Below are 15,099 nucleotides of genomic sequence, written 5' to 3'. Positions count from 1 at the left end.
TCCAGTGTACAACCAACCCATGGTAACCAAGTAGCAAAGGCAGGTTAAGTTATGTGTTTTTATAGTACATATGCCTCTCCCTTCTTGATGTGTCAAGCCGGAATGAATTATAGTGTATTGTCTAACAGCATTATTGATACTCAGAAATTTTATGAAATATTCACTTTGTTAAGAATGGCTACCACTTCGCAGTGGAGCTCAATGACTATGCAGTGACTACATGTATAATCTTTCAGAGTAAACATTAAATGTTGCCATATCAGGTGTTTCTTAGACTTTCCCCCTCCTTAGGTAGAATGAAAAGAATAGTGGAAAGGAGATTATCCGGTCACAAAAAATCTATATCAACAAAACAGGTTTTCTTCCCCCAAGCACTTTTTCTTCAAAATATTGAAGGAATTTTTTCCTTTGTTTTTTGTTTAACCTTCCACTCCCAATTGTTTCTTTCCTTGTTACTAGTGTTATTTTTTCAGAAATACTTCACACATGAGAAATGAACAGATTCGATTTAATAGAATAATTTATTTATACAATATTCTTACATCTTATTTCAAGTGTTGTTTGGAGTAAAAGGACTTGAAGGCCCATCGGTGGGACCCTAAGAGTCTGCGATTCTCCTAAAAGTGCGTGCAGAATTATGTGTATGTTGTGGATAATGTACATTTTCCTGGGGAGAAGATCAAATTTCCTCAGACCAAAGTTCCTGACTACAAAAATAAGAACCACTGATGTATCGAAACCACCTGAAACAGCATGACTGTAGTGAGAGTATCTTCACTATTTCTGGAGGCTGTTTTCTCTCTCGGCCCCTCCCACCTTCTAACCCTCCTTTCAATGCCCCAGTACTTTTCTTTTCAGGATCCAAGTGTGGAAGTGTGTGTTCATGCTGGGGGAGGGGGGCAAGTGTTGAGCCTTCAGGTTGGACTTGAAGGTAAACTGGGTTAAAATGAAAATTGGAGATTATACAATAAGAACAAAACACTGTGGCTGCCCTTCTGGTGAGAGTGGGAGAGGTTAAGACCAATATAATTTATTGTGGTGTAGTTATATGTCCATTCTAGGACATATACTGGCATTTGTTTCCTGGGCTGTGTCAATGCCACAGCGCTGGCTTAAGTTACCTCTGTTTTGCTAAGAACATGAGAGGAAGTATGAAAATATTTTGTTAGAGAATAAATACTTGCAGTAGCCTAATTTTTTTTATATACAGAATTATAATAACTAACCTTATCTGCCAAAAAAGAAGTCAAACATTTAAATTTTCAGAAAGCATTTCTTAAATTTTCAAAGCAAGTTAGTAAGTTCATAAAGACTAGGAGTAGTTTCTTTTTATTTACTGCCCACAATTAAGACCAAACAACTCTACAATCTAGACGAGTCTCACTAACTGGCTATGATGGCTGGTATTCTATTAGCCACTGTTGATTGGCAAATTGAATTATTTAAATTCAGGTTAATGAACTGAATTGTCTGTTTCCCTAATTTTCTCATTTTGGTAACATATTACATTTTTCATAGAAAGCTGTCTCAATACCAATTTGGAATGAAATGGGTTATAGATGAAAAGACGTCAGTAAGTTGCACTGAAATAAATCATGTATTCATCTTTATACTTTAACAAAATGGAGTTTTCTTTGACCAATTGTGTTCATAGTCTGAAAGACTAGGCACATATCTTAGCTTGGATTGCTATAATAAATTGCCACAGACTGGGTGGCTTAAACAACAAACGTTTCTCATAGTTCTGGGGATGAGGAGTCCAAGATCAAGGTGCTGGCAGAGTCGGTCCTGGTGAGGCCCCTCTTGCTGGGCCTCTTGTAGATGGCCAACTTTTCTCATTATGCCCTTATGTGGCAAAGAGCAGAAAGAGAAGCAGACTTTCTTGTGTCTCTTCTTATAAGGGCACTGATCCCGTCATGAGGACTCTGTCCTCGTGACCTAATTGCCTGTAAAAGATCACATGTCCAGATGCCATAGCATTGGAGATTGGGGTTTCAATACATGAATTTTGTAAGGATATGAACATGCAGTCCACGACAGTGTGTATTTTTTTTAAATCTGGTAACAAATATTCAAGTAAAATGAAGACACCAATATATAAATTATATCAGTCTGTCTTTGCCAAACACTGAGATCTCAATTAGGACAGACAAAATTTAATTCTACTGTTTTGACATCATATGAAATCTCTGATTTCAAACTAGCTGTCTGTGTTCTTTTAAAATGTGCTAATCCTGAAAAACGTGAGCCCATAAATGTATGGAGAAAATTTAAGGTCCAAATAGTGGCTTTACTTATTTTTTAAAGGCTTCCAAGATGGTTCATATAAATGTGATCCTGCCCAAAGGCTATTTCTGTCTCTATAAGGTATCTAATGAGGTCTTCTGTTCAATCTGCAAAGGATGATAAAGCATTGCTGAATGGTTTTGTCCCAGATGCACTGTGAATAAGATGCCTGGTACAACAGATCAAAGCCCCCTTGAGGCATTATTATATGCATTTATTATGAAGCATTCAAAAGTGACAGTACACAAGTCACCAACAAAACAGCGGTTATTTCACGAAAATTATGGGGACGAGGGTGAGGTTCTCTCCAGTATGCCAACAAAATGCAATTAAACAGATTATGTTGCTAAGAACAGTCTGCTTTGGGCTGATTTTGCATAATATATTCACTTAACTTGTACCCACATAACCAAATGTTTAACGGGTAGAAACGTTCAACTCAGTTTCCCAATCTGAGGGTTGTGGATCATATTGCAGAAGTCCTCCAAAGGCAAGGCCTCTGTGTGTTAGGTGAGGCTGGGAGTTCGGCAGTGAGCGCCAAGTTCTTGCTGCTCCTAAGTGTCCTGGGTCCACGTGGATCCCTGTAGGACCACAAGAGACCTGAGCTGAGTGGCTCTCTGTACCAGTTCCCCCCTTTGCCTCTTAGGACAAATGATTCATTTGATTAAACAAAAAAGAAATCCAGATTTCACACATCTCCTCCCACTGCTTAAGATGAGAGAAAAGGAAGAAAAGTGGCCTTGATCTTCCTAAAAAAAGATAGCTTTCTGTTTTCCTGAATCTTCAGACATTCCTCTCACAAATCCAGCATTTTTTTATTTGGTAAAGACTTCCTCCATGTATCTGTCAGCTCTGAAAAGAGCTGAGAAAATGTAGATATCAGTTTGAGAATGCAACCGTTTACTTAATCATGTGGCATTTTTTTAACTTTATTTTTTTTTTGAGAGAGTCAGAGAGAGTGTGTGCACGCACTAGCAGGAGCATGGAGGAAGGGACACAGAGAGAGGGCGAGAGAGAGAATCCCAAGCAGGCCCTGCGCCCTCAGTGCAGAACCCAATGCAGGGCTCCATTCGAGACTTGAACTCCCAAACCATGAGATCATGACCTGAGCGGCAGTCAGATGTTTAACTGACTGAGCCTCCGAGGCACACCAGTCATTTAGCTGTTTAAGTCATATTGTCAGTGACCCTTTTTTAAAACCAAGATTTCTGTGAAACTTCTAAGATACTACAGATAAGGAAGGCCCATCTGGGTTCCAGCATGTGATAGATCTTTCTCGTTTATTTTTCCTGTATTGTTTCAGTTAACAAATTACTTCTTAATTTTAATTGATGAAGTTATTCTTATGTCTGAACTTTACTTTCCAAATCATACTTTGTGCTGTACACCTGAGGGCTGGTATGTGTGCTATAGTCCTTTTTTTATATCACTACTATTGTCTAGTTGTTTTTATAACCAAACGTGTGTAATATTTATAAATCCTTAAATAAATAATTTTACCAATGTGAAAGTGGTAAAGTATATTCTGTTTAGTAGTTATATCTGAATTTATGATATTTACTGTTAAATTAAGTCTTACAGTCCTAACACTAGGTGAGATAAGAAGTACAGTGATTCTTTTATGACCGTTTTGATTGTAGAAATCATCCTGAGTAGGAATTCTCATTTTTTAAATATTTTTTAAATACATTATTACCAATGGAAGATAAAGAGAAAATGTGACAGTTAAGTAAACTTGAAATGATTTTTAATGCTTTGTTTTTATAATTATATATTATGCTTTATTTGCAGGACCGTGTAAATGCATTAGAAACGGTAAGTTGGGGCATTTTCTTTCTCCTTTTGTCAGAATTACTGTTGTGTCTTGGTGTGGATTTCAGAGCACCCTCTCACCCCACCCAAAGAAGCAATTCCAGAAAGCACTTCTAAAACTACATCTAGGATTGAAAGGGGAGAGACTAAGCTAAATTATACCTGAAAGGTAGGTGGACACACACCTTTAAAATGAAAATAATAGTAAAAAAAACATCAAGAATGATGATACCAAGATGTCCTAAATTATGGAAAACATAATTAGTTTAAATGTAATCAATATCCTATCTGTTTGTTTCTGTATTTCCCAGTCACTAAAATGATTGGTTGACAAGAAGTGGAGATTGGGATCCTGCTTATACTTTGAGGTCCAGATAGTGCACCTCAGTATTTTTTGTTTTTAATCTTTTAATGTTATTTATTTTTGAGAGAGAGAGAGAGAGAGAGAGAGAGAGAGAGAGATGGAGTGTGAGCTGGGGAGGGACAGAGAGAGGGAGACACAGAATGAGAAGCAGGCTCCAGGCTCTGAGCTGTCAGCACAGAGCCCGATGCGGGGCTCGAACCCACAAACCGTGAGATCATGACCTGAGCCGAAGTCGGATGCTTAACCAACTGAGACACCCAGGCACCCCAACCTCAGTATTTTTGTCCATTGTTTTTACCACTACCCAAATAATGTTAAAAGCTGGTCAGCCTTTTCCTCAATACTCTTACTTGCAGGAATCTAGTATTAGGGAATACATTTCTTGAGGTGCATGAATGTAAGACGACATGCCTGCAATGTTTACTGTAAAATGATTTATTTGAAATGATTTTAGAGAAAAAGGGACAACCTCATTTGACAATACAGTAATGAATAGTTAAAGTGTGGGCTTTCCACCCAACATGCCACTATGGTTATGGAAAGGGCTTGTACTAGAAGACAAATTAAAAAATAAAATAAAATTGTGTCTGCTTCAATAATAACATGTAATGATAGGCATATGAATAAAGAGTAGAAGAGATGTAGCAAAACTCATCAGTGACTTGTTAGACATGAGTTAGGACTGTGATTTCATTCCTTTCTCTATTTTTTCAAGTTTTATAAAACATTATATTACTTTTATAAATAAACCTTTGTATAATGAAAACCATGTGAATTGAAAGAATGGTAGAATAAATTATGGTACCACCTTATGATGAAAGATTTTCAGCCGTAAAAAGTCTTATTTTTAAAAAGTAAATATTGCCATATTATGCTCCCCATAATATGGGAGCAGTATATAAAGTAGTATATATATATGTGTGTGAGGGGGAGTGTGATGCAAATATTGAGTATTTTGTGTTAAAAAAAGACTCAGAAAGCAAGCACACAAAATATTAAGAGTGGCTTGGGACTAGTGGTGATTTTTATTTTTTCTTTCTATGTTTTTAATGAATAGGAAAAAAAAAAAGAAGCCTTTCAACAATATGGCCAGTAAAGAATAAAATATTTATTTTGTGAGTGTGAGGTGGAGAGATGCTAATGGGGCACATTTTAGTCCTGTGTAAGCAAGTGATTTTGATTGACAGTGTCCAGACCCTAGTGGGTAAATAATCTATTCCTTAGATTTAACTGGGCCATTTGGAAATTACACTGACCTTCTCAGTTTCAGTATGATGACATTGTAGGTGAATAAAATGTTTAGTGTTCTTCCACATATATTTTACTTACCCTTAGGAAGTGTCTTGCCAACAGGATTTGGCTTGTGAATTAAACACTCTTTTTAAAAATATGAACAAAAATAGAAATTTTGAGTGTGAGGACTTGGGTTCAGCATATAAAATGCCGCTTATACAACATTTAGCAAATCACTTGTTTCTTGATTCCCTCATCTGTAAAAATAAAGATAACAATAATTAAACTTATTTTACCAAGCTGTGAGAATTAAGAGAGAAAATATATATGAACATGTTTAGGGCCAAACAAATGTTAGGTTATCATTATGTGATTACTTACTATTTCTTATTTAATCATTTTCATTACACCAATATGCCATGCAAAACTTAAAATCATACAAGCAGAAACCAAAACCTATAAATTTTATTAGTATTTGTTAGTCTTTTTAATTTATCAATCTCTTTACTAAAAGTACTATGGAGTATGATCTTAATAAGTACCTATTCTAAGCATTCCTTTAGGAATAAAGGTAAAAATAAAAAGTCATCATGAGAAAAATAAAATCGATTAAATGGACAAGGTTTTTTACAGTGGCAGTTTTCTCAAGATGGTTTTAATTTGAAATAATTATCATAAGTAAAGCCATAAAAATGAAAATGCTCAGTAATAATGTTAATGCTCAAATATTATGAAGTCCTTTGACTTCATATGGCATTATAAGCAGCAGATTTAATACACTTGGTAGACTATTCAACTGGTAAAGTGTTTTATAGTTCATAAAATCAAATATGCTAAAAGTAATCTCAAGATCATTTATTATTCTCTCACAACTCAGCACTTAAACCGTAGAAAAGAATTGGTGGTCTACATTTGGTTGGGTTGGTATTAATATAAGATATTGGATGTAGGGTGTATGTTCTGGTAATACAAATATGCAAAAGTTCAAAACTTCATTGTTTCATTAGGAGATTTTAAAGGTTCAGTAGTTATAATAGCTGAAAATGAGATGGTCTTTTCATCATAATGAGCAACTTGAGTTGACTTGTCCCCAGTGATCTAAATACTTATGTCAGGATCATGTGTCTGTTTTTCCTCCTCTTCCTCAACTTTTCCCTCTCCTTCTTCACTAGCATGTAAGCTTCTTGGGTTAGAAATTACTTTTTACTTGCAAATGCAACCCAGGGCCTATCAAACATTCCTGATATATACTGGACAATCAGTAAACATTTGTAGAATGGATGTCAAACTGTACATATGTGACACTCACATAAGGATATGCGGGTTTACACAGAACCAGTCCCAATAGTTGAAGAAAAAAGTTCCCCGGAAGCAAATCAATTTATTATTTTCCCCTAGCCTTTTTGGTTAGGTTTAAACTTTATTTGATGTTTCACAAAAGTTCTTAGGATCTTCATTAAAGTTTAATGTGAATTTTTTAGCAATGAACCAACTCTTAACCAAAATATAACAGGCTAATACCCCAAATAAAGCTAAGTAATTACCTAAAAAACAAATCTTGATGGAGAGCCCCAGTTGATGGGCCATGGATGAGACATAGCAGTGGATATTTATTGGGTACTATATAAGGCACTGTGTTGACAATGGAAGAGAAAAGGAAAAACTATAATCAGTTTTCCAAAGGAATTTGTACTTGAATTGAGAAGTTACTTACATGTAAATAAATTAATGGTGTAAGATAAAGATACATTGTCTATACTACATGAAGGAAACACAATGCATTTTGTAGGAGCTTTTATAAAGAAAAAAAAGTCTTAAAGAAAAATTATAAAATAAGACATCATGGTCCAGGTTCTAGGAAAAACCATGGATTTTGTACTTTGAGGACATGATGGAGATTGGATTCATCTCTAAAAGTGGAGAATCAGGGTCAGGCAGAAAGAGCCAGAGAAGGCATTTATGTTGGGGCTGTAATTAAACTTTGAAGATAGTAAGAAACCAAAGGGTTTGTTAAAAGACAATTTTACCAAAAAAGTAAAATTATGAAATCATGACTCTTCTACAAATATGAAATGAAATCATGACAAATGAGTTTATTTAACTCTTTAATTAATGAGAGAATGAATAAAATGTTACTGAGGCTTAAAGGAGAAAAGAACCACACATAGGTAGGCACTAGAGTTCTGACATGCATTTAAATTAGATGCAAAACTGGTTTCTTCCATTGTGGAGGAAGGAAATAAGTTGAAACTCCCCCAGACAACATTTATTTGCAAGTCTATGAACAAGACTCATTTGCATTGCTATCAGTTATCTACAACACAGAGAGTTAAAGTGGTAGCACAGCTATTTATTCATTTTTATTTAGCTTTTATTTTGAGCATAAAATCTTCGTTAATGTTTTATTTATTTTTGAGAGAGTGCAAGCAAAGGTGGAGCGGAGAGAGGGTCACAGAGGATCTGAAGCGGGCTCTTTGCTGACAGCAGTGAACCCGATGTAGGGCTTGAACTCATGAACCATGAGATCTTGACCTGAGCCAATGTCTGACACTTAACTGACTGAGCCACCCAGGTGCCCCCATAAAATGGTTTTAAATCAGGCCTTGTGTCACGGCAGATGTAGTGTGTAGGGATGCAAATGTCCTGCTCCTGATCCAAGATGCCTGTAACCACTTCCAGCCTTTAGAGTTGCATTGTAATGAGACAAAAGGAAGAGAGAGCAGGTAATTTCCCTTTAGTAGACACTAGAATTTGAACATACTATTTCTGTCCGTTTCCTTGGGCCAGAATTTTGTGGATGATTATAACTAGCTCTAGGATTCAAAAAGAGAACCAGATAAGGCATAGACTTTTGGAAGTTTCAAAGTAAACTTCTAAATCCACTCAAGGTCAGAAAACAAACTAGAGCAGAAGTTATGAAATATATGGATGTGAATCATAATAGTAACACTGTGTTACAAAATGTGTGTGATACAGCAAAAGTAGTATTTATGGGGCGACTTCATGGCTCACATCTTTAATTAGAAAAGAAGGATGAAAAATAATGAGCTTAGCACCCAGCATAAGAAATTAAAAGGATGGCACAAAAACCTAAAAAAAGAAAAAAAAAGAAAAAGAAAGGAAAAAATAGAGAAATGATTATAATTAATAGAAAGCAAACATGCAATATGCAAGCCCAGTAAAGTAAAGATGGTTGTTTAAAAAGAAAAAAACAACCAATACTCAGCATGACCGATGGAGAAAAAAAAGAGAGTAGATACAAAGGAATAATATTAGGAATGAAAAAGTGGATATTACTATAGCTATTTGAGAATGTAACCACATACCAGAGTATTGTGAATAATTTTGCAATCATATATTAGGAGAAATAACTAAATTCCCAGAAAAAAATTAATTTTCCAGAGTTAAGAAGAAATAACATGAATAGTGCCATAAGTAAATCTTTAAAAATAATAAAAAGTTTCATCAACAATTTTTAATCAATTAAGAATTTCTCCAGAAAGGGGCCACCAAGCCCAAATAATTTTTTTAGAGAAGTTCTACCAAATATTATGGGAACAGATGATTTTAATTTTACAAAAACTCTTCCAGAAACTAGAAGAAGAGGGAACATGCCAAACTCATTATGAGTTGGCATAACCTTGGAGACAAAACCAGACATAGAAAGTATAAATAAGGGAAATTAAGGGACTTTTCACGCATTAACATGGATGCAAAAATATTATACACAAAATATTAGCAAAATAAATCCAGGAATGTATTCAAAGGAGAATTCATCATGAACAAACTGGGTTTATTCCAGGAATTCAGAGTTGGTTTAATATTAGGAAATCAATCAATGTAATTCACCATATGACAGATTAAGGAGAAATAAATTTAATAAGATCATCTCAGTGGATGAATAAGAAGCATTTATTCTCATATCATTATCAAAACCTGTTTAGCAAACTTAGAAGGGAATTTACTTAATCTGAGTCATGTAAAAAAAAATCAATGACAGACATTATCTTAGCATTTTGAAAGTCCTCATTTAAGACCAGGAACAAGGAAAGGATACCCCATTCCACAGCTTCTGTTAGATACTATACATGCAGTCCTAACCAAAGCAGTTAAACAGTTGTTATTTGCAAATAGTGTTGCTGTCTAAAAAGTTCTAGGAATTCATAGTTAAGAAAAATAGAGTTTAAGAAAGTCCATTCTCTTTCTAACTCCAGCAGCAAGTACTAATGTACCAGTACAAAAGGAACAACAAATACAAAATACATAAGAAAAAATCAAACAACAACAACAAAAATGCAAGTTCTTCACAGAGAAGATACTCCGGAATAGCCAAGATAGTTCTGAAGATGAGCTAGTTGGGGGTAGTTTTCGTACTATATATGAAATCTTATTAAAGCTATGAAAATTCAGGTAGTGTAGTCTTGGCACAAGAATATAAAAATAGGCCAGTGTAATCAAATATACGACCCATAGGCATAAATACGTGTACATGGAAATGTGATGTCTGGTACAACTGGCATCCCTGATCAGGGAAATAAGGAGGGACTTTTCAATTGCTGGTCTAGAAAAAAAGAAATTGAACCTCTATCTCAGATGCAAAACTTTAAAACAAAGTGTAGTTTAATATCTTCATGATCTTGGAACTTTGAAGGATTTCGGCAGGGGTGGGAGGGGGGATGACACTGAAAACACAGATCCTAAAAGATGTGACTGATGTGACCACGCTAAAATTAAGAACTGCTATAAGTCAAAAGACAACATAAAAATAGTGAAAAGAAAAGCCACACTTAAAATATATTTGTGGCAAAATATATAGCTGAGTAGCAATTTGTATCCAAATCAATTTGTATCCAAATCTTATTGCCAACAAAGCAATTAGAAAAAAATAACCTAGATTTCAAAAATAAAAAAAGAAAAGTAAAAGAGGGTAAAAGATATGAGCAAGCATTTCAGTTGAAAAAGAAATATGTGAATATATTCAGCTTCATTAGTAAACAGGGAAATGCTAATTGAAATCACAAAGAATTGTCAATTTTCTTCAAACTGTGTGTATATATTGTATATACTCTTTTGTATCTGACACATTTCGCCAAAATAAAAAAAAAAAAAGGAATGGGAACATGTTAACAGAACTTTTTTTTTTTTTAAATTTTATGACAAAATGATTAATGCTGACCCTGAGGGTAATGTTCAGAGATAGCTGGTGAGTTAGTCTCCAGACTGGAGTAAAATAACCCCTAGGAGTAGGCAGAGATTTTCCAAGGGGTCTTCAGACACAGATAGTTTTAAGAGAATCGATTTTTACATCCTCAGCTTCTACATGCATTTCAAGCAGAGTCCTAAAATGACCCTGCCTGAGGAGGCCACCGTACTTTTCCTAATCAACCTCCTCTCCCTTTACAAAAGAAAGGCCTATTCTTCACCCACCCAAGGTTCCGTGATGCCAGATTCCCCCAGACACTTCAAGGTGCCAAACAAGGGGCAATTTATGATTTTGATGCCTTCGAGGCTTCCTCTAATCAAGTCACTAAGGTAAGGCTTCTTGTCCTTGTTAGTCATACATATATTTTTGATAAGATGGTTTTATTAGATATATGTGGTATTGGGACTATATATTCTGAAATTGATATATATTGTTGATAGATGTTGCGGAGGAATAATGACAATTTATTTAATGACCTCACCTCTTTTACCCTCCTACTATAATCAGGAACAAATGTATAGCTCCTGAGAACAAAACTGAGGGTTGGAAAGAAGTAATTGAAAGTGTCTTCTTTTATTCAGGTGACAAACTTTGGCCTGGCTCCATGCCTTATTTATCTGTCTTAGAATTATAATTCAAAAAGTGGTTGTCACAGAGCATATTAACACATTTATAGAACTGAAAAATCAAGTCTGACTTTTTTCTGCCAGAAAGTTAGCCTGATTTGGCTGATTGGTTTGACATAAGGACTAGCTTTGCCAATCTGCAACTCTAGGGTTTTAATGAAAATATATTTAATGCTAATATAAAAGTATTTTTTTAAGTTTATTTTTGAGAGAGGGAGAGCATGCATGTGTGCAAGTACATAAGCAGGGGGTGGGGGGGTCGGGGGTGGGACGGGGGGCGCAGAGAGGGAGAGAGAGAGAGAAAGAGAGAGAGAGGGAAAGAGAGGGAAAGAATCCTAAGCAGGCTCTGTGTTATCAGCACAGACCCTGACGCTGGGCTCGAACTCACGAACCGTGAGATCATGACCTGAGCTGAAATCAAGAGTCAGATGCTTAACCTACTGAGCCACCCAGGCACCCCTAAAACAAAAGTATTAAAAATGTATACTGAGAGAATGGTATTAACATTAATATTTTTAGTTTTCTTCATACTTTCTTCATATGTAGAATTCAGCAAAATGCCTCTAAGTGAAAAAAACAGTTGTAGTCATTTGATAAGTCTTGGTAAATAAAGCCTCTTTCATATACCTTCCAAAACAGAAAGTGAGTGACTTTAATAACTACATTATAGTCCTTTGGCAAGTCAAGTAGTTTCTAATTCTTTGCTTTCAACAAAACTGAAAGAGGACCTAATCAAGCTGATAGATCATTAAAATTAATTTTTGATGACAGATCACTATGTAATATTTGCCATAAAACTAGGAAGGCAACTGAGTGACATTGTTATAACAAAACCACTTTCATTCTCATGTACTGTTACATGTGAACAAGATTTCTCAGTGATTAAATCTACAGAAACAAACAAAAAAGAAATAGAAGTGAAATGGATCCCTGTCTTATTCAAGCAAAAGTTAGCACTTACTTATGGATACATGAACTAATTGAGTACAAGAGAAAAGTAGGCAGTATCCATCCATTAAGGGATATACTTTTGGAAGCTTTGGAGTCCTTATACATTTTTTATTAATATTTCTTCTCGAAAACTTTGATATATAATATTAGTTATAATGAGAATTTAGGCAATAAAAATATATAACACTTAAAGCATTATGGTCACAGGGCATTTTAAAAATCAGTTTTTTCTAAATATACATTTTTGTTACAGACAAGGATGAAGTATGATAGGATAACCAATACAAAAGACTTCCAAACATAAGTATATTTTATATTAGGAGAAAACTCTGTTGGGGAAAATAGATGGGAAATAAATTCAAAAGGCAAAGGAACAATATAAAATGTCTGTCTTCTAAAGAGGATCTAATTTAGTTATTCTGTCCGTGGGTAAATGGTGGTAACAAATTACTGAAGTATTTAAAGTTTGCTGGATATGTTTATGTGAGTAATATAAGAGTTTTATTTGAAAATGTCAGTATTTACAATATTCCAGAAATTTCATCCTCTGCAACTACCTAAATTTATGATGAAAACATTTGGAAAACCTTGAAATGTGTATGGGGGGGGGTGGGGAGGGATAAGGTAGACACATAGTTTAAAAAATTATTTCGAGAGTATTTACTCAAAATTTTGAAAATCATTGACTTAGAGCAAATGTGTAATTATGTAGCTATAATTTCTCAGTGTTTAATCAGCTTCTCAAATCCAAGTGACCTAAAACAATCCAATGTCCCTTGTTTTCAATGTATACTTAAAGAGATGATATAACTTACAGGATAAATCCTAATATGTAGCAATATGGAGAAATATATACATAAATTTACCTATATTGGGAAAAATTACAAAACGCTGGGAAACTCTTAGAAATATAGGTTTTATTTAAAAAGAAAAAAGAAAACTGTTGGATCCTTTAGCACACCCCTAAAGGATTCATTCAGGTAATATTAGTGGTAACAGATTTGAACCATGCACACCAGTTGATCTTCAAGAGTACAAGAGAATGCCAGTATGTCTCCGTGGAAATTACCAAGTAACGCTATATTCTCTCCCTTCACACATCTGCCAAAACAGTAGACAATTGCCATTGGAGTTTTTATTTTTAATTCTTTCCATCCCACCTGGAGCCAGCACTGGTTGTACTTCATCCTACTACATGTGTGATCCACTCTTCAAGCACTTAAGTTGTTGAAGAAGCATCATTGTTCTTTGTTAGAACACCAAATTCAGCTCTACGCCACTTAGGAATATATGGTGCCAATAGAGTTAACATACTTACTGAAGTGTCCTGGTTAAGCTCAGGAAGTAACTGACTTGAGTATGTAAATCTGGCCAAATAACTGTTAATTATTTGCAGTGCTTCTTCTAAGTATTTGTAAGAATCTTAAAGCTAAGTAAAACTTGCCTTTATCTCTTTATAAAGCCAGAACTTGCTGTTTCAAAACCAAAGATCAAGCTAGGTTCATTTTTGGTTTTGCCAAGACTATGAGCCTCTCATTGAAGTTGCCTGAAAGGTTTAGTCAAATTGGCTTTACACCAAATAAAACGCAGTGTGCTCTGTACAGTTTTGACCCAGAATCAGGTGAATCTCAGCAGTTTTGGCTGAGCTACATTGTAAAATTTTGGATTTGTTCAAACTTGACACTTCCTGGGAACCCATTCAAACTGAAACCGGAAAAAGGTTTTGCACAAACCCTGTCCTAGCCCGTTCTGCCAAGTTTCCCACTGCTCTAATGTTAGTCTACCTTCTGTATATTCGCATTGAGGGCAAACGGAAATATCCTCATGAATCTCTCATGAGGGATCTTGGTTGAAACAATCTAGACATTCTCCTTTCGCCACCTTGTCCCAAAATACAGAGCCTGTTTTCTGCATTAGTCAGTATTAAAATATGTACGTTTTCCAATAATGGGGTCATCTTCAAAGGGTTAAATTTCTAAAACATGTCTGTATTTAAGGTCAAAGGAAGAAAATGCTACTCAAACAAATAGGCTGTTTATTAAGAGTTGCAACCTTGTGGCAAAAGGTGATGACCAATTTAGAAATGTAAGATTTCCTTCAGCCTGCAAAAACGGTTTCTTACAGCCCTGTCAAATTTCTCATAAACACGGTGACATAGGGAAAGTGTCATTGAGAAATTATATAATGAATGCAGCTTCACCAGCAGACGAATTTAATATTATCAAATTGCTCAGTGTTTGGAGGTCAGACTGACAGCTTCATATTTGATGCTGGTAAGTAGTCATACTGCCTAACTGCCTTACTAGGCAATGTCTTTCATAGCCCCACTCTAAATACTGTCAATAACATAGTGCATCCTCAGGAAGAAGCTCTTGCTTTATATAGAGAAGATAATATGAGTGTATATTACAAAACACGATGGAAGTAGCTTTCTGAAAAAATATAATACATTTAAGAAATGCTTTCTGTTTTCTTCAAGAGAGACCATATGGGTAAAATCTCCGAGTAGTAGTGTATTAAGTTTTGTTGTTGTTTTTTTTTTTAAAGATCCTACCTTAACTATAAAACAAAATATTTGTATTATACCCTTAATATGTAGTTGGTGGGAGTAGTATATCTTACAT

The 15,099-nt window shown here is 35.0% G+C and overlaps 1 protein-coding gene and 1 long non-coding RNA gene across 6 annotated transcripts in view; one reads left to right on the top strand and one right to left on the bottom strand.

Moving 5' to 3' along the window:
• Positions 1–15,099, top strand: part of CEP128 (centrosomal protein 128) — a 389,769-nt gene that overhangs the window by 331,570 nt on the left and 43,100 nt on the right. For all 4 annotated transcript variants that reach the window (XM_047863629.1, XM_047863627.1, XM_047863628.1 and 1 more), the window contains one exon: positions 4,078–4,101. In XM_047863629.1, the coding sequence (XP_047719585.1) occupies positions 4,078–4,101 (24 nt within the window). The remainder of the gene's footprint in view (positions 1–4,077; positions 4,102–15,099) is intronic.
• The window catches only part of LOC125168470 (uncharacterized), a 77,469-nt gene continuing 64,849 nt past the window's right edge, over positions 2,480–15,099 (bottom strand). For both annotated transcript variants that reach the window (XR_007153155.1, XR_007153156.1), the window contains 2 exons: positions 5,792–5,952; positions 2,480–2,867 (listed from right to left, as the gene is read on the bottom strand). This is a non-coding gene — a long non-coding RNA (uncharacterized LOC125168470). The remainder of the gene's footprint in view (positions 2,868–5,791; positions 5,953–15,099) is intronic.

This window comes from Prionailurus viverrinus, chromosome B3 (genome assembly GCF_022837055.1).
Source record: "Prionailurus viverrinus isolate Anna chromosome B3, UM_Priviv_1.0, whole genome shotgun sequence".
Lineage (NCBI taxonomy): Eukaryota > Metazoa > Chordata > Mammalia > Carnivora > Felidae > Prionailurus > Prionailurus viverrinus.
The sequence above is the reverse complement of the archived record's forward strand: the minus strand, read 5'-3'. Positions and strand labels throughout refer to the sequence as shown.